Source organism: Coenobita brevimanus, chromosome 85 (assembly GCF_032717465.1).
Source record: "Coenobita brevimanus isolate Jiangsu-jjx chromosome 85, ASM3271746v2, whole genome shotgun sequence".
In the NCBI taxonomy this organism is placed as follows: Eukaryota; Metazoa; Arthropoda; class Malacostraca; order Decapoda; family Coenobitidae; genus Coenobita; species Coenobita brevimanus.
In genome coordinates this window covers 1,512,501-1,535,000 of record NC_137038.1, presented here as the reverse complement: position 1 = coordinate 1,535,000, position 22,500 = coordinate 1,512,501, and the positions used below count along the sequence as shown (strand labels likewise).

The 22,500-nt window shown below is 46.7% G+C and overlaps 1 protein-coding gene across 1 annotated transcript in view; it reads left to right on the top strand.

Moving 5' to 3' along the window:
* Positions 1 to 4,783: 4,783 nt before the first annotated feature.
* LOC145410383 (uncharacterized) overlaps positions 4,784 to 22,500 on the top strand; it is an 89,787-nt gene continuing 72,070 nt past the window's right edge. The window contains exon 1 of the mRNA XM_080280536.1: positions 4,784 to 5,223. Within this exon, the coding sequence (XP_080136662.1) occupies positions 4,784 to 5,223 (440 nt within the window). The remainder of the gene's footprint in view (positions 5,224 to 22,500) is intronic.

Below are 22,500 nucleotides of genomic sequence, written 5' to 3'. Positions count from 1 at the left end.
CCCTTCCTCCATCCTTCCCTCTTTCCCTCTTTGCCCTCCTTCTCTCCTCTCCTCTTTCCATATCATCCTTCCTTCCATCTCTCCTTCCTTTTCAACCCTCCCTCTTCCCTTTTTCCCTCCAACCCTCCCTTCCTCCTCTCCCCTCTTCCTCCCCTCTCCTTCTCTGCTCTCCTCACCTTTCCCTCCCTTCAATCATTCTGTTTCTCCATTATAACTTTACTTAACTTCTCTCTCCCCTCCCTCATCCATCATTCCATCCTTTCCTCCTCTCCTCCCTTCTTTCTCTATCTGTCTGTCTGTCTATCCATCTATCTATCCATCTCTCCTTGTCTCCCCATTCTCCCTCCCTCCATAATTGCCTAACTTCTCACCCTTACTTGACTCCCCTTCCCTTTCCCTTCCTCCCTCTCTTTGCTCCCTTCCCTTTCCCTTCCATTTTTCCCTTCCTCCCTCCCTTTTTCCCCTTCCCTTTCCCTTCCTCCCTTCCCTTTCCCTTCCTCCCTCCCCTTTCCCTTCCTCCCTCTCTTTTTCCCCTTCCCGTTCCCTTCCTCCCTCCCTTTGCTCCCTTCCCTTTCCCTTCCTCTTTTCCCTTCCATCCTCTCCCCATCCCTCCAATACATACACAGTTACGTACGCTTCACGTGGTGGCACCAAAATAAATCGCTAAGGAAGAGGTGTTAGTACGCTTCCCCACCCTACAGAACTACACATCCAGGAGTACGACACCCTCATCCCGCAGTCCACTGGGTTCACGTTAAGATGCGCTTGAAATATTGAAAAAGGAACGAAAAATAATGCGGAGACGGACAATGCTCGTAGTCTTCTCTGTGTCTCTCCCAGAAGTTAAGATTCATGCGCTAAGTTTTTCGCTCGCTCTCTTTTCAAAGTCGTTCGCACGGTTTCTACTCTCTCTCTCTCTCTCTCTCTCTCTCTGTATTTACCTATCTGTCTATTTATCTGTCTGTCTGTCCGTCTTTCCACCAGTCTACCTATCTATCTATCTCTGCCAACCTGTTCACCTTCGTGTCAATTAACCTGTCTCTCTATTTATTCGTATCTGTTATATTAAATTTTTCATATACCTTAACATGGACTATATATGTATGTGTGTGCATATATGTGTATTGTATATATGGTATGTATTTACGTGTGTATGTATATATGTGTGTATGTTTCTTCAGTTTAAGTGTATTTATAGATGTATGTATGTATGTTTTTTGTCTATCAGTGTAAGTGTATGTATGCATGTATATATATGTATGTATGTATGCACCGGGTATGTATGTATGTATTTTCTTGCCTCTATCAGTGTATGTATGCATGTATCTGTATAGTGTGCATATATCTACGTGTACATGTGTGTGTAAATACCGGTGATTGTTTATATATATTTCTTTATGCGTGCTACCTTCACTATCTTCAAAATTCATAAAGAGCCGTGTCAGAAAGAAAAGTGGCGATGCATTTTGGAAGAGCCTGACAAGTGAACGAAAATAAATGAGAAAATATATAAGAAATAATGAAGTTCAGGCCACCGCGAAATCTGCTTGATAAGTTTTGAAAGAAGTTGATGATATGTTGAGAATGGAGAGAGAGAGAGAGAGAGAGAGAGAGAGAGAGAGAGAGAGAGAGAGAGAGAGAGAGAGAGAGAAAAGAGAGGAAGGATAAAAAAAAAAAGAGAGAGGAGATTCTTGACCGATAAATAAATGTAACAAGAATATTAAACAGACGTCATCGTAGTGAAAGGGTGAAGCTTAATATATTGGTCTTTTTTTTATCTTTTTTTTTAATCTTTATTTATCTCCATGTATTTTTTTCCTGTTTTTATTTTCATCTTTTTCACGATCCTTGTTCTCTGGAGCGACTATTTTTTATGGGTGTGTTGCACGTAAAAAAATCGCCTTCCATTATTTTTTGCTATTGGATTTTTTTTTTTTTGGGGGGAGGGGATGTATCATGTAAGACAATGATAAATTAATGTTAAAAAATGTCTAGTTAATCTTTGTTTTGTCTTCTGCGGAACATTTTTTTTTTTTCATTTATTTTTTAGGAATATGTGTAGTGTGTAAGAAAAGAGGATATTTTTGTTTCAAGTGGTAAAATAAACTAACTTTTTTTCTTTCTTTCTTCTGCGCAGATCGGCTGGTAGCAACATCTGTGATCTCCCTTCAACCCTCACAACCACCACAGCCAGCCACCTACATCCACCCCAGGCATCCCGCGCATTCCACTGTCTTCTACAACTACATTCCCTGGCTTCAACCACTCCCCGTCTCTCCAATTCCTACTACCAACACCTAGCTACAATAGCCTTCAGTATCTACAACCCCTACTACTTTAGCTGCAGTCACCCCTAGTATCTACAACCCCAACTACGAGCACCTAGTTACAGTGAATCCCAGTATCTTAAACTCCCACTACCGGCATCTCGCTACAGTTACCAGCATCGCCACTACAATCCCTACGAACAGCATCACTAGTATCTTCAGTAACCAGCCCTAGCTACAATTGCATCTTGTATCAAACTAGCACCTAACTACCATCACCTTCTGCGTCTACTACAACAATTCTCAAGCTATAATCGCTACTAGTATAACTAACTCAACTACCACACTTGTTTCCTCTAGCACTTACTTCTACAACTACTAGTTTCCCTCGGGCATCTCCACCACAGTCGCCACCACAACCACTACCACAACAGCTTCTCCTCCACCACAACTACCACCATCCACCAAACAATCAATCAACCCACGGGATTTGTATAATAACTGATTATTTATATTGAAAAAGTAAAAACTAAGGAATAACTGATAAGATTTTTAGTGATATTTTAGAAGATAAGGAAGAGTAGTGGTTGATAACTCTAATCTAGCCAGACAGTGATGCTTAAAGTCCATCCAGGTTACGGTAATTTAAAAAGCAATAAATAAGTCTGTAACTCTAAGTGGTTCGTGAGAGAGTAAGTTGCTCCTTCTGTTCTGCAAATTACGTGGAGTACGAAAGTGCGTCTTGTACAACGTTATTTTACGAGTGCGTGCGTCCTATATACTGTACATGCAAATAGAGTTACTTTGAAAGAGTGCGTCCTATATGCGTGCAAATAGAGTTACTTTGACAGGGTGCGTCCTATATGCGTGCAAATAGAGTTACTTTGTGAATATATATGTGAGAAAAAGGTAACTTTGTGAGTGTGCCACCTACGTGCGTGCAAATTAGAAAGTGTGATTAATCTGCGAGGTGAGCAAGCGGCAACCCAAGTGAAAAACTGTGAGAAAGTGATTTACCTTTCCTAATTGCCTTGGTCATTTATTTTAGCAATTTACGAGAGTGTGACCGACCAACTAAGAAGAAAAAAAAACTGTTAAACGTAGTCTTTTACACACGGGATATAAGTTGTGCTTTTGTTGTGATTTAAGTGTGATTTTTTGAAGTGACAAAAGACTTCAGGCAAAATCATTGTTATCTGCAAGGCTGTGATGAGAACAACTAAGCTTATAAATCGTTGAAGTTTGCAAAAGTATTTATAAATTTTAGAAGCATAGAGATCAATATAGAAATCAACAAATCCAAACTGTTATTAAACTGAGAAAACAGAAATTAAAAAGAATCAGACGCCAAGGTGATCATAACAACGTGTAAGATAAAGTGATTCCAAGTATTTATTCACTTCCAATGATTCTCGTACCTCGTTTTAAGTGAATTTTATAAGTGTGCTTCATTGGTGCTAGTTATTACTTTTTATATGTACATAGAAGTGGCGTGTGCCTATTGTTCCCTTGTGTATAGCAAAATATAGAAGTGCTTGAAGTGACCTGAGTGAAGAGGAGGTGAAATAAGAGTCAAGAGAGAAGGAAGAAAAATTAAAAAGGTGGGATAAATCAGTGTGGAATTGTGTACCAAAATTAATAAGGAAAATAATCAGGCTGAGAATCAAAAATAAGTGGGTGGAAAAGTGACTCAAGGCAAAAATAAAGGTGAATAAAGGATAAGTGAAGAAAAGTGAAAAGTGAAGTGGGAAGTCTTGAAGTAAATTGAATAAAGGAAGGATATGCCCACGATCTTCAAAGTAAAGTGAGATAAATAAAGGAGAAGGAAATAACAAAGATCTTGCTAATAAAGTGAGGTAAAGGGGAGTAAAGTGATGCAAATTAGATAAAGGAGGGATAAAGCAACGATCCTTAACCACGACTCTCAACCGACTCAGCCCAACCTCCGCCATTCCCCCTCCCCCGCGCACAATCTGAAGCCCGCCCATCCGACGCCCACAATACGCCCAAAATCCCACGCCCACAGCCTGATCTTCCACTTCACCCACTTCTCAACGCCCACGATTTTAGGCCTTCCCACCCACACCACGCCCACACAAAGCACACGTCCACCCATCTACGCCCACTTTAAAGCCTCCCACGTACTTCCAGCCCTCACCACGCCCACACAAAGCAGAACCCCCCTTGTCTACGCCCACATTAAGGTCTCCCAAGTACGCCCAACCTCCACCACGCCCGCACAACGCACAAACTCCCCCGCCCACATCATAATTAAGGCGTCCAGCCACCCACGCCCGACGCTCCCGTACGCCCACATCATCAAAGCCTCCCCCCACCCACGCCCACGCCTGGCCGCGCCCACACCGCACCAACACTCTCCCGCCCTCTCCCACAGTGCCGTCACAACGTCCTCCCCCCGCCTCCCCCCCCAGCGTGGACAGCAGCTCCTGGTGGCCGTGAGCCCGGGTCCACGCCCACACCCACACCCACACCCACACCCACACCCACACCCACACATGATGACGGCGTGTACGGTGGGGGAGCCTCATCCCCAAATCATCACCTCCCTCTTCCCCCCACTCGCTGCCCCCATCGCCTCCTTCGCCGCCCCCACCACCCACTTGGCGCTCCAGGACCCCCACCCCCACCCACACCCACACCCACACCCACACCCACAGCTGCACCTACCCCTCCAGGACCCGCCCACCGCCCACATATCGGTCCAGGTACCTCGGCCGCCACCTGTACCCACGGTCCAGCCTGCCCCGCCCAACCCCCCACACCAACCCCCACAACCCCCGCCCTCTACTCCCGCCCATGCCAAAGAGGGGATGCCGCCCCCCACGTCGGTCCCCCCTCCCAACAGCAGCGTGGGGGGCGGGGGAGGGGGGGCGGGGGGCACCAAGAGTCCTGGAGGGGGCGGGGGGGTGCATGAGACGAGCGACATGAGAACATTGTGAGTACTAGAGTGTTTTTGTTCTACTACTACTACTACTACTACTACTACTGCTATTACTACTACTACTGCTATTACTACTACTACTATTGCTACTACTATTGTTGATATTATTAATGTTGTTTTTGTTTCTACTACTACTACCACTACTACTGTTATTATCATTATTACAATTATAGTTGTTTTTGTTACTACTACTAATACTACTTTTGTTATTACCGTATTATTATTATTATTATTATTATTATTATTATTATTATTATTATTATTATTATTATTATTACCCCATTATAATTATATGGCTGTTACCCTACGTATATATTTTCAGTGTTGGTGTGTAGTGTATATCATTATAATTATAGCGTGTATAGGTGTATTAATTGAGTGTATTGAAAGGTGAAAGGTGAGAGGAGGAGTGTGTGGTGGAGGGAAGGAGGGAGGGAAGGAGAACGATGAAGGAAGAAGAGGGCATGAGGGAGGGAGGGATAATGGTGAGGGAAGAAAGGAAGGAGGGAGGGAAGGAAGGAGTGAAGGAAGAGGGATGGGAAGGAGAGTGGTGGTGGAAGGAGGGGAGGAGGAGGAGGGAAGAAGGAAGCAAAGAAAGGTGAGGAAGTAGAATGTGCTCATGTATGTACGTTTATGTAATCTCAAGTTGAACACACACACACACACACACACACACACACACACACATTTACTTTAGTGCCCCCCCCTGTTTCAACACCGATAAAGAAAATGGTTGTCGGGATGGGCTAATTTCTTCCATTATACTTAAATGTTAAAGAGAGAGAGAGAGAGAGAGAGAGAGAGAGACAGGGAGAACAGGAGGATGCCTACTTTCCCTCCCCCCTCCTCCCTCCCTACTTATTTTCTCTCCCTCCCTCCCTACCTAATCTCCCTTTCCCTTTTCACTCTCCCTCCATCCTTCTTCCTACCTACCTTTTCTCCTTCGCTCCCTCCCACTCCTCCCTGCTTTCCTACTGTCCCTCCTCTCCTCCTTTCCTTCCCCTCCCTCCTTGTCTGCTCTCCCTCTTCCTCCCTCCCTCCTTCCCTCCCTTCCATCCCACTCCTTTCTTCTTTCTCCCTGTCAGCTCCCTATTCTCCCTCCCTGACACCCTCTCTTCCATCCTGTCCCTTCCTCCCTCCCTCCCTACCTACCTACTTTCTCTCCCTCCCCTCCCTCCCTCCCTCCCTCCCTCCCCTTCAGGCATCAGCTGGGATTTGTTTACCCTCGCGTGTAACTGTCTGGGGGAGGGGGAGGGGAGGGGAGGAAAGGGGGAGGGGAAAAGGAGAGGGAGGGGAGGGAGCTGAGATTAGTTGGCAAGGGAGGGGAGGGAGGGAGGGGGAGGCAGATTGTGTTGAGAAGGAATAGAAGGGGAGGAGGGAGGGAAGGGAGGGAAGGGAGGGAGATTGTGCTGAGGAGTAGAAGGGAGGGAGGGAGGGAGGGAGGTAAGAATGAAGGTAATTTAGAAATGAGAGGAGGAAAGGAGGTAAGAGAGAGAGAGGTAATGACGGGAGGGAGGGAAGGGGGGAGGGAGGGAAGGTACAGAGGAGGAGAAAGAGAAGGAAGAAGGTACAAGCAAGAGATAATGTTGGGAGGGAGGGAGGGAGGGAGGGAAAGAGGTAGGTGAAGGAAAGTGAGTGGAGGAAGGAGGGTAAGGGAGGGAGGGACACACACACACACACACACACACACACACACACACACACACACACACAATAGGGGTGAAAACAAAATAATTAAGCCAAGAAAACAAATGAATAAATAATCCCACTAAGAGTATTACGCCTTTCAATAGAGTCAACTTTTTCATTTTTCATTTTTTATATATATTATTTATTTATTTTTTTGGTTTATTTTTGGTACCTTCAGACGATTTTTTTTTGGGGCTTCAGGGGAAAAATTTTGGATCGGGGGGTGGTTGATATAGACTTTAATTAACACTCTTAGACCCTTACTCCTGTCACTTAAGGATGCTCCCTAACACCTCTTCCTTAGCGAGTTATTTTTGGGTAGGTGCTCACTCCCAGATGCATAAAATCGTCTGGAATAGAATACAGAGGGTTGATGTGATGGTGGATGGGGGGGGGGCTTTCCTGCGTCCTATCCTTGTCGTTGACCGATTGAGTAATTACCTTAGATCTTACCTTTCCTGTAATTAAGAGTCAGGTGTGAATAGGTGTGCTGTTTACTTTCCTTGTGCTCCTTTCTGCTGTCTCCTGTTTCCTACCCCCCCACTTTTCCCTCTTGTTCTCCCTCTCCCTCTCTTCCCCTCCCTCCTCCTCCTCCCCTCTCACTCCCCCCTCCCATCGTCCTTTCCGCTCTTCTGTCCTCCTTTCCCTCCCCTCCCCTTACCCTTCCTTCCCCTCCCCTTACCCTTCCTTCCCCTCCCCTTACCCTGCCTTCACCTCCCCTTACCCTTCCTTCCCCTCCCCCATCTCTCCCCTCCCTCTGCAACACCCTTCGTCCCCATCTCCCCCTTCCCCATCTCCCCTACCCCCTCCCCACCTTTCCCCTCTTCCTCCCCCTCCCTCCTCCTTACTTTTCCCCTCCCCCTCCCCCTCCCCCTCCCCTGTTCGGTGAAACGTTCAGTGTAAACAGGGATGAAACAGAGGAGAGGCTGTGATTGGCTGACTCCTCCCCCCTCCCCTCCCCTCACCTCCCCTGCCATCCCCCGTCCACCCCTCCCCTTCCCTCTTCTCCCCTCCCCTTCCCTCCGTCTCCCTCTCCTCCCCTTTTCTCCCTCTTCCCTCCCCTCCTTTCTCATTCCCCACCCCTTCCCTCCATCCTCATCCTCTCCCCTCCCCTTCTACCTTATTCCCCTCATTTCATGCTTTCCATCTCCCGTACCCCCTCCTGTCCTCCTCCTCCTCCTCCTCCTCCTCCTCCTCCTCCTACCATTTCCTTTTTTCTCCTTTCTTCTCTCCCCTTCCCTTCCTTCTCAACCTCCTCTTCTCTCCCTTCCCTTCCTTCTCAACCTCCTCTTCTCTCCCCCCTATTCCCTTACCCCGTCATATATCAAGCAGGTAAACTCTGGAACTGTCTCCCTTAGCCTACCTCTCCCTCTGCCTATGACCTCCAGCTTTTCACCCTTTCAACCGAATTACATTTATTTATTTATTTATTTATATATTTTATTTATTGGCTAACTTTTATTATTTTTATTTTTATTAGAAGAGAAAGAATAGCTTTAATTAATTTCTTCATTAATTAAATTGATGAAGATAATTGAATAAAATCGTCTGGTGAAACTAAAATTGATATAAAAATAATCGTACTGAATGGGTTTTTGAGTTTGGATTATTTTTTTTTCAGAACTCTCTCTCTCTCTCTCTCTCTCTCTCTCTCTCTCTCTCTCTCTCTCTCTCTCTATTTTTTTGATTACTGAAGTTTGAAAAGCGAAACAGGAAGAGAGGAAGGAGAAGAGAGAGGTGAAGAGAGGAGGAAAGAGGAAGGGTAGGTGGGAAAAAGGGAAGGAAGGGTAGAGAGGTGAGGAAAAGGGAGAGGGAGAGAAAAGAGCAGGAGGAAAGGGAGAGAGGGGGAAAGGAAAGGAAGAGATGAGGCGGAGGAAGTGAAGGGAAGGGAGGAAAGGAGGAAATGAGGTAAAGGGGAGAGAAGGAGAAACGGAAGAAAAGAGGAGGAGGAAGGTAAGGGGAGGGAGAGGGGAGGAGGAAGGGGAGTAGTTAATGGTAATGAACTTGCTAGATAGATAGATAGATAGATAGATAGAGAGAGAGAGAGAGAGAGAGAGGGAGAGAGAGACATCATCACCTTTCACCGTATATTTTTTTTCTCCCCAACTTTCTCTCCCCCTCCCCCCCCTCCCCTGCAGAGACCTGAGCGGAAGTTTACAGTGACGCGAGAGATAGTGGGGGTGGGGGGGGTTGATGAGGGGGAGGGGGTAGGGGAGGGGTAAGGGGGAGGGGAGGGGTATACGGGATAGGGTAGATTTGGATGGGGTGGGGTGAGGAGGGGGTGTGAATGGGTGGATAGGAGGGGGATGTGTGTGTGAGGTAAGGTAGGGGTGTAGGGGGGGGGAGTGTATGCTTGAAGATGTGACTGAAATGGGGGAGGGATGTGTGTGGGTGGGGGTGAGGGTGGGGTTCGATTGGGTGGGGGTGAGGGTATTTGGGTGGGTAGGGGGTAGGGGTGAGGGTGTGGGTGGGTGGGGGAAATACAAGGAGGTGGAGGATGGGGTTGAGGGTGGGGATGTATGCGAGGAAATGTGGGTGGGGTGTAGGGTGGAGAGGAGAGGGGGAATATGGGTGGGGGTGGGGAGTGTGCTGGTTGTGTGAAGGTGTGGGTGGGGGTTGGAAAGTGGGGGGGGGGAAGGTGTAGCTATGGTTGAGAGAGAGAGAGAGAGAGAGAGAGAGAGAGTTGACCAAAAGGAAGAGATAAGGTACATAAGAAAATATTAGTAACAAAAAGACGAAATGAAAGAAAATTAAAATAGAAAAAGAATATTAATTTAAAAAAAAGGAAGAAAAGAAAATAGGATGCAAAGAAGACAAAAAAAATAATTATATATTTTTTATGTTCACTGCCTGGAATTCTCTCTCTCTCTCTCTCTCTATCTATCTATCTATCTCTCTCTCTCTCCAGTGAGTCAGGAACAGGTCGGACAAACAGGCACTGTGTAAATAACCGAACTGAATGGTCTCCCTCTCTCTCTCTCTCTCTCTCTCTCTCTCTCTCTCTCTCTCTCTCTCTCTCTCTCTCTCTCTCTCGCTCCTTTCCTCCACGTGACCATGAAGTTGCTGCGCACATACACACATACTCTCATTATCTATCTATCTGTCTATCTATCTATCTATCAGTCTGCTTGTATATCTATTTTTCTATCTGTCTATTTATACATGAATATATTTATATCTGTGTGTCTGTGTGTCTGTCAGTCTCTGTCTATCTAACTCTTTATGTTCCTCTTTCTCTTAGGTCTATCTATCTTTTTATCTATCTGCATACCTAACTGTCTCTATCTATCTATCTATCTATCTATCATTTCTTTAGGCATGTGTCAGTTACATACCTACATGATGTATACTTTTTTTGTGTGTACGTATAATTGTGTGTGTATTTGTGTACGTACATAATTATTTACCTGTATCGTGTAGTTTTGCATAGAGCGTGTATGTATGCACACGTGTGAGTATGTACGTGAATGTATGACTGTATAAATGTCAGAATTCAAAGTGAGAGTATAAATGTGTGTGTGTGTGTGTGTGTGTGTGTGTGTGTGTGTGTGTGTGTGTGTGTGTGTGAGAGAGAGAGAGAGAGAGAGAGAGAGAGAGAGAGAGAGAGAGAGAGCAAGTATGTATAAATTTAAGTGAGAGCGGTAGTGGAAGTGAATGTGAACGTGTATTTGTGTGTGTGTGTGTGTGTGTGTGTAATGTTCTTGTATGTATGTATGTGTGTATGTATGTATGTATGTAGGGCCCGAGGACACAGCTGATGAAGCGTCCCCGTTGTCATGGCAACCTGAGTGACCCTTACACACACACACACACACACACACACACACACACACACACACACTGAATAAATAGCCTGAAATTAATAGGAGGTGTTTTCGTGCTAGTGTTTAATTGCCTTTGCTGTCTGTCTATCTATCTATTCATCTATCTGACTGTCTATCCATCCGTATCCAACTATCCATCTCTATCTATCTATCTGTCTATATCCATCTATTTTGTCTATCTATCTATCTATCTATATTTTATCTATTTATCTTTTATCTATCCATCTCCCCTACCTATATCTATCCATCCATCTGTCTATCTATCTATTGGATATCCCTCCATGCACCCATCTATCTATCTATCTACCTATGTCCATCTATCTATCTATCTATTCCTGTGCTCTGACTAACACGTACACTCAAGTACACACACACTACACGCACATAAAGAAACACACACATAAAAAACGCACATAAATCTATAATATCTAGGCCTACAAAATTGCCTACACGAAAACACATTATAATACCCACACACGAACGTACACATGAACTACGATACGCACATGTACACACAGGACGTAGACACACACACGGGGATAGAAGCCAACGCTCAGTCGCACGCACATGTTGTCACGTAACCCGTACACACAAAAACGCACACGCACACCCACATGCACAAAAAGACATACACACAGACACACAGACATACAGACACGCATACACACAGGCTACTGATTCTGTTAATGACACACACACACACACACACACACACACACACACACACACACACACACACACACACACACACACACACACACACACACACACACAGATGTTGCGTGCAGAGAACCGTCTTGTTATCACACACCCAAGGTTTATTCTCTCTCTCTCTCTCTCTCTCTCTCTCTCTCTCTCTCTCTCTCTCTCTCTCTCATTCACGCTCTCTCCTTTCCTACTTCCCCTTTCCCTCACCTTCTCCCCTCACCTTCTCTCCCATCACCTCCTTACCTTCCTTCCCCTCACTCCCTCCTCACTCTCCACCTCCCTCTTCTCCCCACCCTCTCTCCCCTCACCCTCTCCCCTCACCTTCTCACCGTACCTTCCCTTCCCTCACTCCCTCCTCACCCTTCACCTCACTCCTCTTCTCACCCTCTCCCCTCTCTCTCCCCTTCCCTTCCCTTCCCTCACTCCCTCCTCACCCTTCACCTCACTCCTCTCCTCACCCTGTCTCCCCTCACCCTCTCCCCTCTCTCTCCCCTCACCCTCTCCCCTCTCTCTCCCCTCACCCTCTCCCCTCTCTCTCCCCTCACCCATCGATCTTCAAACTTTTGTCTGAGGTCCCGCAGTCTGCCGCAGCGAGAGGGGATATTCGCGGGCACTCCTACACACCACCAGGATGTGTGGTGTGGTGTGGTGTGGTGGTGTGGTAGTGTGGTACTGTGGTGTGCTGTGATATGTGGTTGATTATGGGTGTGTGATGGGTTTTGTAATGTGTGGTGTGGTGTGTGGTGTGGTGTGGTAGGGCTGTGTGGTGTGCTGTGTTGTGGTGTGTGGTTAAGGATGTGTGGTGTGAGTAGTGTTGAGTGGTGTGGTGTGGTGTATAGTATGGTAGGATGAGGTGTGGTATGATGTTACGGTGGTGTGGTGTGGTGTAGTGTGGTGTGGTGTGGTGTGGTGTGGTGTAGTGTGGTGTGGTGTGGTGTGGTGTAGAGAGAAATAGCTGACACCTGGGAGGGAATCCAAAAGGTACTGGAGAGAGAGAGAGAGAGAGAGAGAGAGAGAGAGAGAGAGAGGGAGAGGGAGAGAGAGAGAGATTTGATTGATTCTTTTTAGCTCGTGATACTGGTAATAATGATGATGATGATGATGATGATGACACACAAACTCTCTCTCTCACTCTCACTCTCTCTCTCTCTCTCTCTCTCTCTCTCTCTCTCTCGTTTTATACCTTTCTCACTACCGCTTTTATTCTCAGTCAATCACAATTTTATTCTCTCTCTCTCTCTCTCTCTCTCTCTCTCTCTCTCTCTCTCTCTCTCTCTCTCTCTCTCTCATTATAGTACCACTGCAACATTTTCCTCATTTTTCGAAAGGACATTATTTTTTTATTTATTTTTTGAGTGGATTTTAAAAGAGTGTGTATAGTCCTTCACTACAATAAATCTCGTCCCTGTTAACCCAGTAGACTGAAGGCTGAAGGTAGCTTTTTCCTGCAATCCACAATCTTCTTCCGTGGTGGGTGGGTAGGATATAAGAGGGGAACTGAAGGACGTTTGTATGACCGGGCAGTGGATCCGCCTGGCCATATCAGTGCCACCGCGTGAAGGCGACCTGTACCACGATGAAAATGCACTAAAATGAAGGAATGTGTACTAAAACGAACGGATCTGCACTGAAAATGAATGGATCTGTACTGAAATGAAAGGAAATCGCCCAAAATGAATGAAATAGGCAGAGAGGTGATAGCAGTGAACGGGGGTGAAGTGGGTGTAATTCCTAGAACGCCATTACTTAAGACTCAGTAAAGGGAAATGCGGCAGTAAATAAAGGTGAGAGGCTTGCACTTCTCACGCCAAGACCACGCTGAGACGGACATGGGTGAGGGTGGGTATGGGTGGGTAGGTTATGGGTGGGTAGGTTGAGTGGGTAGGTCATGGGTGGGTAGGTTATGAGTGGGTAGGTTATGGGTGGGTAGGTTATGGGTGGGTAGGTTATGGGTGGGTAGGTTATGGGTGGGTAGGGTATGGGTGGGTAGGTTATGGGTGGGTAGATTATTCCTGGGTAGGTTATGGGTGGGTAGGGTATGGGTGGGTAGGTTATGGGTAGGTAGGTTATGAGTGGGTAGGTTATGGGTGGGTAGATTATTGCTGGGTAGGTTATGGGTGGGTAGGTTATGGGTGGGTAGGTTATGGGTAGGTAGGTTATGAGTGGGTAGATTATGGGTGGGTAGATTATTGCTGGGCCATTAAAAAGGAGTGCGCGAAGGGGTAAGGTAGAAAGTAGAGTCGTAGTATTGCCCTGGGTAGATATAGAAGGTGACCTGACTTAACCACACATCTACCAATCTACTCTAACCTAGCCTGACCTAGCTTACCAGAGAGCGAGAATATTCCCCCTTATCTCTATCCATGACCTTTGACCTCCGTGACCCTACTTCCGGCGAAAACTTTAAAGGGAATCAAAAGAGGGGAAAGAGTGGTAAAGGGGAGGAGGAGGAAGAGGAGAGGGGAATGGGGGAAGGAGGAAGAGGAAGAGCAGGAGGAGGAGGTGAGGGGAATGGGGGAAGAAGGAAGAGGAGGAGGAGGAGGAGGAGAGGGGAATGGGGGAAGTAGGAGGAGGAAGGGGATAATGGAGGGGTAGAAAGGGCAGGGAAGTTAGGAAAGAGGAGGAGGAAGAGGAGGAGGAAGAGAGGGGGGTGGGGAGGGAAGAGGAGTGTAGAGGACGTAAAAGAGGAAAGTTGTAGGGGAGGAGGAGGGGGAGGAGGAGGAGGGGGGAGTGGTGATGATGATGATGATGATGAAGGAAGAGGTGAAAATAAATTCATAGGCTATTTTGAAGTGTCTTTTAAGCTCAGTAAAACCATATGGGGGTTGGGAGAGAGAGAGAGAGAGAGAGAGAGAGAGAGAGAGAGAGAGTTCGCAGGTGTGGGGGCAAGTGCTGCTCGCTGGCCAACACCTGCACATAGTTATATCTTTGGTTTCATCACTCTCTCTCTCTCTCTCTCTCTCTCTCTCTCTCTCTCCCCCCTACTCCATATATCCCTCCCACTCCTCTCTCTCCCACTTCTTCCCTCTCCCTAATCACTCCACTCCTTCCCTCTTCCTAATCACCCCACTCCTTCCCTCTCCCTAATCACCCCACTCCTTCCCTCTCCCTAATCACCCCACTCCTTCCCTCTCCCTAATCACCCCACTCCTTCCCTCTCCCTAATCACCCCATTCCTCAAACTACCTTCAACCACCTTGCAATTAAGTCCTAAGGTAGCGGTAGTTAGGGGAGCCTGTTAACCCTTACTATGGACACTTGTGCTTCACTCAGTAGCGTATTCTAAATGGGTTTGTGATTACTTAACACATTTCTCTGAGCGATTTTTTCTCCACATTACCTCTGAGAGTCCCCTTGTAAAACGCAAATTAAATCGTAAAATAAAGACATGCTGCTACTACTACTATTACTACTACTACTACTACTACTACTGCTACTACTACTACTACTACTACTACTGCCGATTGTGAGGAAATTTATCCTACTTTCGGCGCTTCAGTACCTACTCCCCATCATTACAACATTCCATTTAGGCTACCCAGGTGTCGAGAACTAACCCATATCTAAAATAGGGCAGTTAGAGGGGTAGTTAGAGGGGTAATTAGGGGGATAATGACCAAATAAACCCCCCAGGATAACTACCTTCGTGGCCTCATTGTGCAGAACAGGTAATTATAACCAGGTACCGAACACCTGTGGAAGAGAAGGTGATTATGTACGATCGAACCCACATCCATCTTCCATATTCTGAGCGAAGAAAATATATACCTGACGAAGTACATTGAAAAACTCCTATATCTCTTAGTGTGTTTTTCAGATGCTTCGATTTTTCCCGTATGTGTTCGTTTTCTTTCATCTGTACGGTTGTGGACTAAAGTTTCGATCCTGTCTACGAATAATGTGTTTTGAAATGTGATGTTTTTTTGTGGAATTTCGATATTAGCTTTCTCCTGGACTGACTGACTCTCTCTCTCTCTCTCTCTCTCTCTCTCTCTCTCACACACACACACACACACACACACACACACACACACACACACACTTGCCTGATTATAAGATCCATCTGTTGAGCTTCCTGTTCATCTTCATCTCTCTCTCTCTCTCTCTCTCTCTCTCTCTCTCTCTCTCTCTCATTAATATTCAAGACCGTAGTTAAAGTCCCTTCTGTGTGCGTATAGTGTAAAGTTATAGTACTTGCCTGAATACGTACACACACACACACACACACACACACACACACACACACACACACACACACACACACACACACACACACTGCATATTACCTACACTTCATTAACTATTCACGTAATGTAAAGAAGAATTTTTTAGGTTTCGCTTGCAGGGGAAGGAAGGAAGGAGGGAGGAAGAGAATGAAGGAAGAGGAAGGAAGGAAGGAAGGAGGGAAGAAAGGAGGGAAGGGAGATAGGAAAGCGAGGAGGAAGGAAGGAAGAGGGAGGAAGGAAGAAGGGAACGAAGGAAGGAGGGAAGGAAGGAAGGAAGAGGAAGGAAGGAAGGAGGAAGGAAGAACGGAGGGAAGGGAGATAGGAAAGCGAGGAGGAAGGAAGGAGAGAGAAAAATGCAAGGGGAAAATGAAGGAACCCCGCAGGGAAGGAAGGAAATAAGGAAGGAGAGAAGGAGAGAAAGCAGGTAGAGATGGAAGAAGTGAAGATGAGCGAAAGGAAGGAAGGAAAGTAGGAAGAAAGGAAGGAAAGAAGGAAGAAAAGAAGGAGGATAGGAAGGAAGTAATTGAACATTAGGAGGAAAAGAGAAATGGAGAGGGAGGAAAGGAAGGAGAGAGAAAGACGTGATGAAGGAAGGAAGCAGTGGAGGCAGAAATTGAGAGAGAGAGAGAGAGAGAGAGAGAGAGAGAGAGAGAGAGAGAGAGAACAGCAGGACCGAGATATAGAGACCGATAGATAGATAGATAGAGAGAGAGAGAGAGAGAGAGAGAGAGAGAGAGAGAACAAAAGCTTACGCAATAACAGAAGAACAAAAGCTTTTTAATCCTGTGGGGAGGCAGGCCAGAGGAAGAACATAACAAACAAAAGAACGAAATTTTAGAGAAAGAAATAAAGAAAGAAAATAAAAGAGTGAGCTTACTGGCAGGGAAATGGGGGGAGGAGGAGGAGGAAGAGGAGGAGGAGGAGGAGGAGGAAGAGGAGGAGGAAGAGGAGGAGATGAATAATAATGATAAAAATTATAATAGTAATAGTAATAATAATAATAATAATAATAATAATGATGATGATGAGAGAGAGAGAGAGAGAGAGAGAGGGAGAGGGAAGGGAGGAGAGAAAATGTTGGAGAAAATGGTAGAGAGAGGGAGACAATGGGAGAGTTATGGGAGGGAGGGAGGGAGGAAAAATGAAGGGAAGATGGTAAAGCCTAGAAGGAGGGAGGGAGGGAGGGAAGGAGAAAAAGAGGAGGGAGGAAGAGAAGGAAGGAGGGATAATTGGCGAGATGGACATTTAGGGAGAGAGAGATGGAGGGAGTGGAGGAAATGGGAGGGAGGGAGGGAAAGAGGGAGAAGGGAGAAAATGAAGGAAGGAAAATTGAAGGAAACAGTGGCAGAGGGTGAAGGAAAGTTAAAGGAAGGGAGAATAAAGATAGACAGGGAGAGAGGAGGGAAACAGGAAGGCAGGGAGAAAAGAGAGAGAAAGCAGAGAGTAAGGAAAGATGAGAGAGAGAGAGAGAGTGAGAGAGAGAGAGAGAGAGAGAGAGAGAGAGAGGAGGGAGAAAGGGCATCGGTACGAGTGGCAGGGAGGGAGGGAGAAATGGTTGACAGGGAGGAAAAGAGGGAAGAATGGGAGAGACAAATTGATGGGGGAGGAGAAGAGGGAGGGAGGGAGGAAGAGGGGGAGGGAGAGAATAAAGGGAGGCAATAGAATGGAAATAATTGGAGACACGATAATGATGATGGTGATGGAAATGGTGATGATGATGATGATGATGATGGTGATGATGATGGTAGTGGTGGTGATGATGATGATGATGATGATTATGGTGATGATGATGGTAGTGGTGGTGATGATGATGATGATGATGATGATTATGGTAGTGGTGATGATGATGATTATGATTATGGTAGTGGTGATGATGATGATGATGATGATGATGATTATGGTAGTGGTGATGATGGTGATGATGGTGAAAATGATGATGGTAATGAGACACCATTTCTCTTGTCTCTCTCTCTCTCTCTCCCTCTTTCTTCTCTACCTTTCTCTCTCCTCCATCTCCCTTCTCCCCTCTCACTCTCCCTTTCAACCCCTCTCCTTCGTCCTTCCTCTCACCCTTGTTCCTCCCCTCTCTTTCCCCTCATTCCCTCTTCCCCTTTCTTTTCTCTCTCATTCCCTGTCTCTCTCACTTTCTTCTCTCCTCTCCCTGTTCTTTCTCCTCTCTCCCTCTCTCCCTTTTCCCTCTCCTTACCCCACCTCTCACCCTTTATCCTTTCCCCTCTCATTTCTTTCCCCTCCCCTCCCTTCCTCTTCCGCCACTGCTTTCCTCCCCTCCACCTCTTTCCCATCCTTTCTCCCTTTCTCCCCTTCTCTGCGTCTTTCCCTCCCTCTTTCCCTCTCCTCCCCTTCCCTATTCCCCCTCCCCTCTTCTCTCCTTTCCCCTCCCCTCTTCTTCCCTTCCCTCTCCCCTCCCCTCCTTCCCCCCACCAGCATGCGCCTCTTCCCTCCCTTGGGGTTTAAACAAGTGACATTATTTCCTCCATCCCTCCATCCCATTCTCTCTCTCTCTCTCTCTCTCTCTCTCTCTCTCTCTCTCTCTCTCTCTCTCTCTCTCTCTCTCTCTCAGGCTTTCGTTTTTCTTTTTCTATCTGTATCTTTCATCCTTCTTCCCCTCACTCTCTCTCTTCTCTCTCACTGTGGAAAGACAAATGAGAGAGAGAGAGAGAGAGAGAGAGAGAGAGAGAGAGAGAGAGAGAGAGAGAGAGAGAGAGAGAGAGAATGTGAAAAGGTAAAATATGAAAGAGTATGATAAAAGATATAATTATGTGAGTATGTGAGGGTATGTGAAAGGATGAACTATGTGACTATGTGAGAGAGAGTATGTGAATGTAAGAGAGTATGTGATATGTGAAAAAAGATGAAGTTTGAGTGTAATAAAAGGGAGATAAAGTATGTGTGAAAATGTTGCAAAAGTTTGGCAATTGAGAGAGGTCATTTGCATAGCTCCTCCTCTGTTATACGGCCTTCGCGCTTGTTGTGGTGTTCTTTTATTTATTATTATTATTATCACCAATATTATTATTATTATTATTGTTATTATTATTATTATTATTATTATTATTATTATTATTACCGCCACTACTACTACTACTACTACTGTTGCTACTACTACTACTACTACTACTGCTGCTACTACTATTGCTGCTACAACTACTACCATTATTATTATTATTATTATTATTATTATTATTATTATTATTATTATTATTATTATTTTTATTATTATTATCATTATTATTATTATTTTTATTTTTATTATTATTATTATTATTATTATTATTATTATTATTATTAGTGTCTGTGTGTGTGTGTGTGTATGTATGTATGTACCGGAATGCATGTATGTATATTCCCTGAACTCCAGTAGTCCTCTTACGTGCCACAACCTTCACATGTCACCTTTTTGACTCTAGTGCTCACCGTCCATATTGAATACACACTCGTCTCATGAAGGGGTATGGTGGTAGTAGCGAGGATATATATATATATTTTTTTGGGTTAAAGAAATTCGGAAAAACTGTTCTCTGGCCGAATTTGGGTTGGGTCTCACGTCCGTCCGGTCAGCAGGCAGTATCTTAACCACTTGGCCACTTCCATCTCTCTCTCTCTCTCTCTCTCTCTCTCTCTCTCTCTCTCTCTCGCATAATATTTTTTTCCTGAATATAAAAAAGGAAAATCAAGATGGAAGTTTATGTAAATTTTCAAAACTATTTTCTTGCCTTCCAACAAGATTTTTTTTTTTTTTTTTTTCCAGAATTTTTCATCATACTAAAATCTTCCTCTCTCTCTCTCTCTCTCTCTCTCTCTCTCTCTCTCTCTCTCTCTCTCTCTTTCTTATTTTTCAGTCGACTAAACACAACCTTCCCATCTCTGTCCTCTTCCCTCCCTCCCTCCCTCCCTGTCCTCTCTTCCCTCCCTCCTTCCCTGTCCTCTCTTCCTCCCTCCCTCCTTCCCTGTCCTCTCTTCCCTCCCTCCTTCCCTGTCCTCTCTTCCTCCCTCCCTCCTTCCCTGTCCTCTCTTCCTCCCTCCCTCCCTGTCATCTCTTCCTCCCTCCCTCCCTGTCATCTCTTCCTCCCTCCCTCCCTGTCATCTCTTCCTCCCTCCCTCCCTGTCATCTCTTCCTCCCTCCCTCCCTGTCATCTCTCCCTCCCTCCCTATCCTCTCTTCCTCCCTCTTTCCCTATCCTCTCTTCCTTCCTCCCTTTCCGTCTCACTTCCCATCTTTCTCTTCCTCCCTTTCCTCCTCTCCTTCTCCCTACCCTTCTTTTCCCCCTCCCTTCCCCTCTCTCCTCCTCCCTCCTTTCTACCTTCTCCCTTCTCTCCTCCCTCCCTAACCTTCTTTTCCTTCTCTTATTCCTTTCCCCCTCTCCCTTCCCCTCTTTCCCCTTCCTCTTCCTTCCCATCTTCTTCCGCCTCCTTCCTTTCTTCCCCTTCCCTCCCTTCCCCTCTCTCCCCTTCCCCTTGCATCCTTTCTCCCCCTTCCCCTTCCTTCCTTTCTCCCCCTTCCCCCTCCCTTCCCTTCTCTCCATATCTCCTTCCTTTCTTTCTCTCCCTTCCCCTTCCTTCCTTTCTCCCCCTCCCCTCCCTTCCCCTCTCTCCCCTTCCTTCCTCTCTCCCCTTCCCCTTCCTTTCTCCGTCCTCCTCCTCCCTTCCCCTCTCTCCACATCCCCTTCCTTCCTCTCCCCTCTCCCTTCGTCTTCCCTCCCCCATAAAAAAATAATAATTCAAGCATATATTCTAAACCTCCTCCGCCTCCTCCTCCTCCTCCTCCTCCTCCGTATATTCAGCAAAGCAGCAGTTACATTGGTATTCCATTCAGTCGTCACCCTCACATTGATTGTTCGCTGGCTGCTGCGTGTGTTCACCCTCCATCACTTCCTCTTTGTCTTCTTCCTCTTCTTCTTCCTCTTAATCATCATCATCATCATCTTCTTCTTCTTCTTCTCCGAGAAAGAGAGAGAGAGAGAGAGAGAGAGAGAGAGAGAGAGAGAGAGAGAGAGAGAGAATAAAGAAAGAGAGGAGGAAGGAAGAGCAATAAAGAAGAAATAATGTGGGAGTAAAGAGGGGAAAAGGGAATGGAGGGAGGAAGGAGGAAGGGATAAAAAAGAGGAGAGAGAGAGAGAGAGAGAGAGAGAGAGAGAGACAGACAGACAGACAGACAGAGACAGACAGACAGACAGACAGACAGACAGACAGACAGACAGACAGACACACACACACACACACACACACACACACACACACACACACACACACACACACACACACACACACACACTTGTACCAACAGCCCTTAGAGAGATCAAGGGCCCCTGACTCCACACACCAATCACACACAAAATTACACCCCTCTCTCTCTCTCTCTCTCTCTCACCCTGCTACCAGTCCCCTCTCTTCCTTCCTCCTCTTTTATATCTCTTCCCCCCCCCTCCCTTCCTCCTTCCTCTCTTCACCATCACATAATTCCTTCTTTATCACTCTTCCTTCCTCCTCTCTTTCTTTTTCTTGGACTCTCTTTCTTCCCTCTTTCTTCTCTCTTTCTTCCCTCGCCCTGGAAGCCATATTTTTCTTTGCATTATCTATCGCGATTTTTTTTATCTATCTTACTCTTGATTCTTGTATATCTATCCATCTCTCTCTCTCTCTCTCTCTCTCTCTCTCTCTCTCTTTCACCTTTATTACCTGCTTCCTTCCTCTTCCCTCTCCTTATCTCTTCCTTCTCCTGTTCTGTATTAGGTCCCTCCCTCTCTCCCTCCCTTCCCCCCCTCCCTCCCTCTCTCTCTCTCTCTCTCTCTCTCTCTCTCTCTCTCTCTCTCTCTCTCTCTCTCTCACTGCGTCCTACTTGAGTGAGAGTCGCTGCATCACTGAGAAAGTCGACGATCAGAGAGGGAGAGAGGGAGGGAAGGGAGAGGGGAGGGAGCTTAAAGGTGAGAGGGAGAGGGAGAGAGAGAGATAGAGAGAGGGGAGGGGGGAGAGAGAGGAGGAGAAATGGGAGAGGGAGAGAGGGGATGGACAGATTGAGATGAGTTGGGGAGTAAGGGGGGAGTGAGAGAGAGAGAGAGAGAGAGAGAGAGAGGGGGAGTGAGAAAAACATGGAGGGGGGGGGAGACGATAGGGAAGGAGGGAGGGAAAGGGAGAGGCAGAGGGAGAAGGATTGAGGAAGGCAAGCAGAGAGGCAGGTAGGGAGGGAGGGAGAAAGGGAGGGAGAGGTGGAGGGATGCAGTGAGATGGAGGGAGGCAGAGTGGGATGCAGGAAGGAGAGGAAGATAGGGAGGGAGGAAGAGAGAGATGCTGGGAGGGGGAGGGGAGGGAGGGAAGGAGAGAGAAGGAGGCAGAGAGGGACGCAGGGAGGCAAGGAGGGAGGGAGGGAGGTAGGCAGGCAGAGAGGGATGCAGGGAAGGAAGGAGAGGGAGGGGGAGGGAGGCAGAAGGGGATGCAAGAAGGGGAGGATGGGGGAAGGAGGGGAAGGGAGGGATACAGAGGGATGCAGGAGGGGGAGGGAGGGAGGGAGGGTGGCAGAGAGGGATGCTGGGAGGGGGAGGGAGGGAGGGAGGCAGAGAGGGATGCTGGGAGGGGGAGGGAGGCAAGGGACGCGTGCGCTCTATAAGCTTGATGTGGGGGAGTGTGTTGTGGGCAGCTAACTGGGGAGGGGAGGGGAGGGGAGAGAAGGGGAATGGAGGGAGGGAGTAGCGGAGGAGTGTGTTAATCTGGGGAGGGAAGGGAGGGAGAAGGGAGCAGAGTGTTAAACTGCGGAGGGAAGGGGGGAGAGAAAGGCAGGTGGGCGAGTAAGAAGGGGAGAGAAGGAGTTGG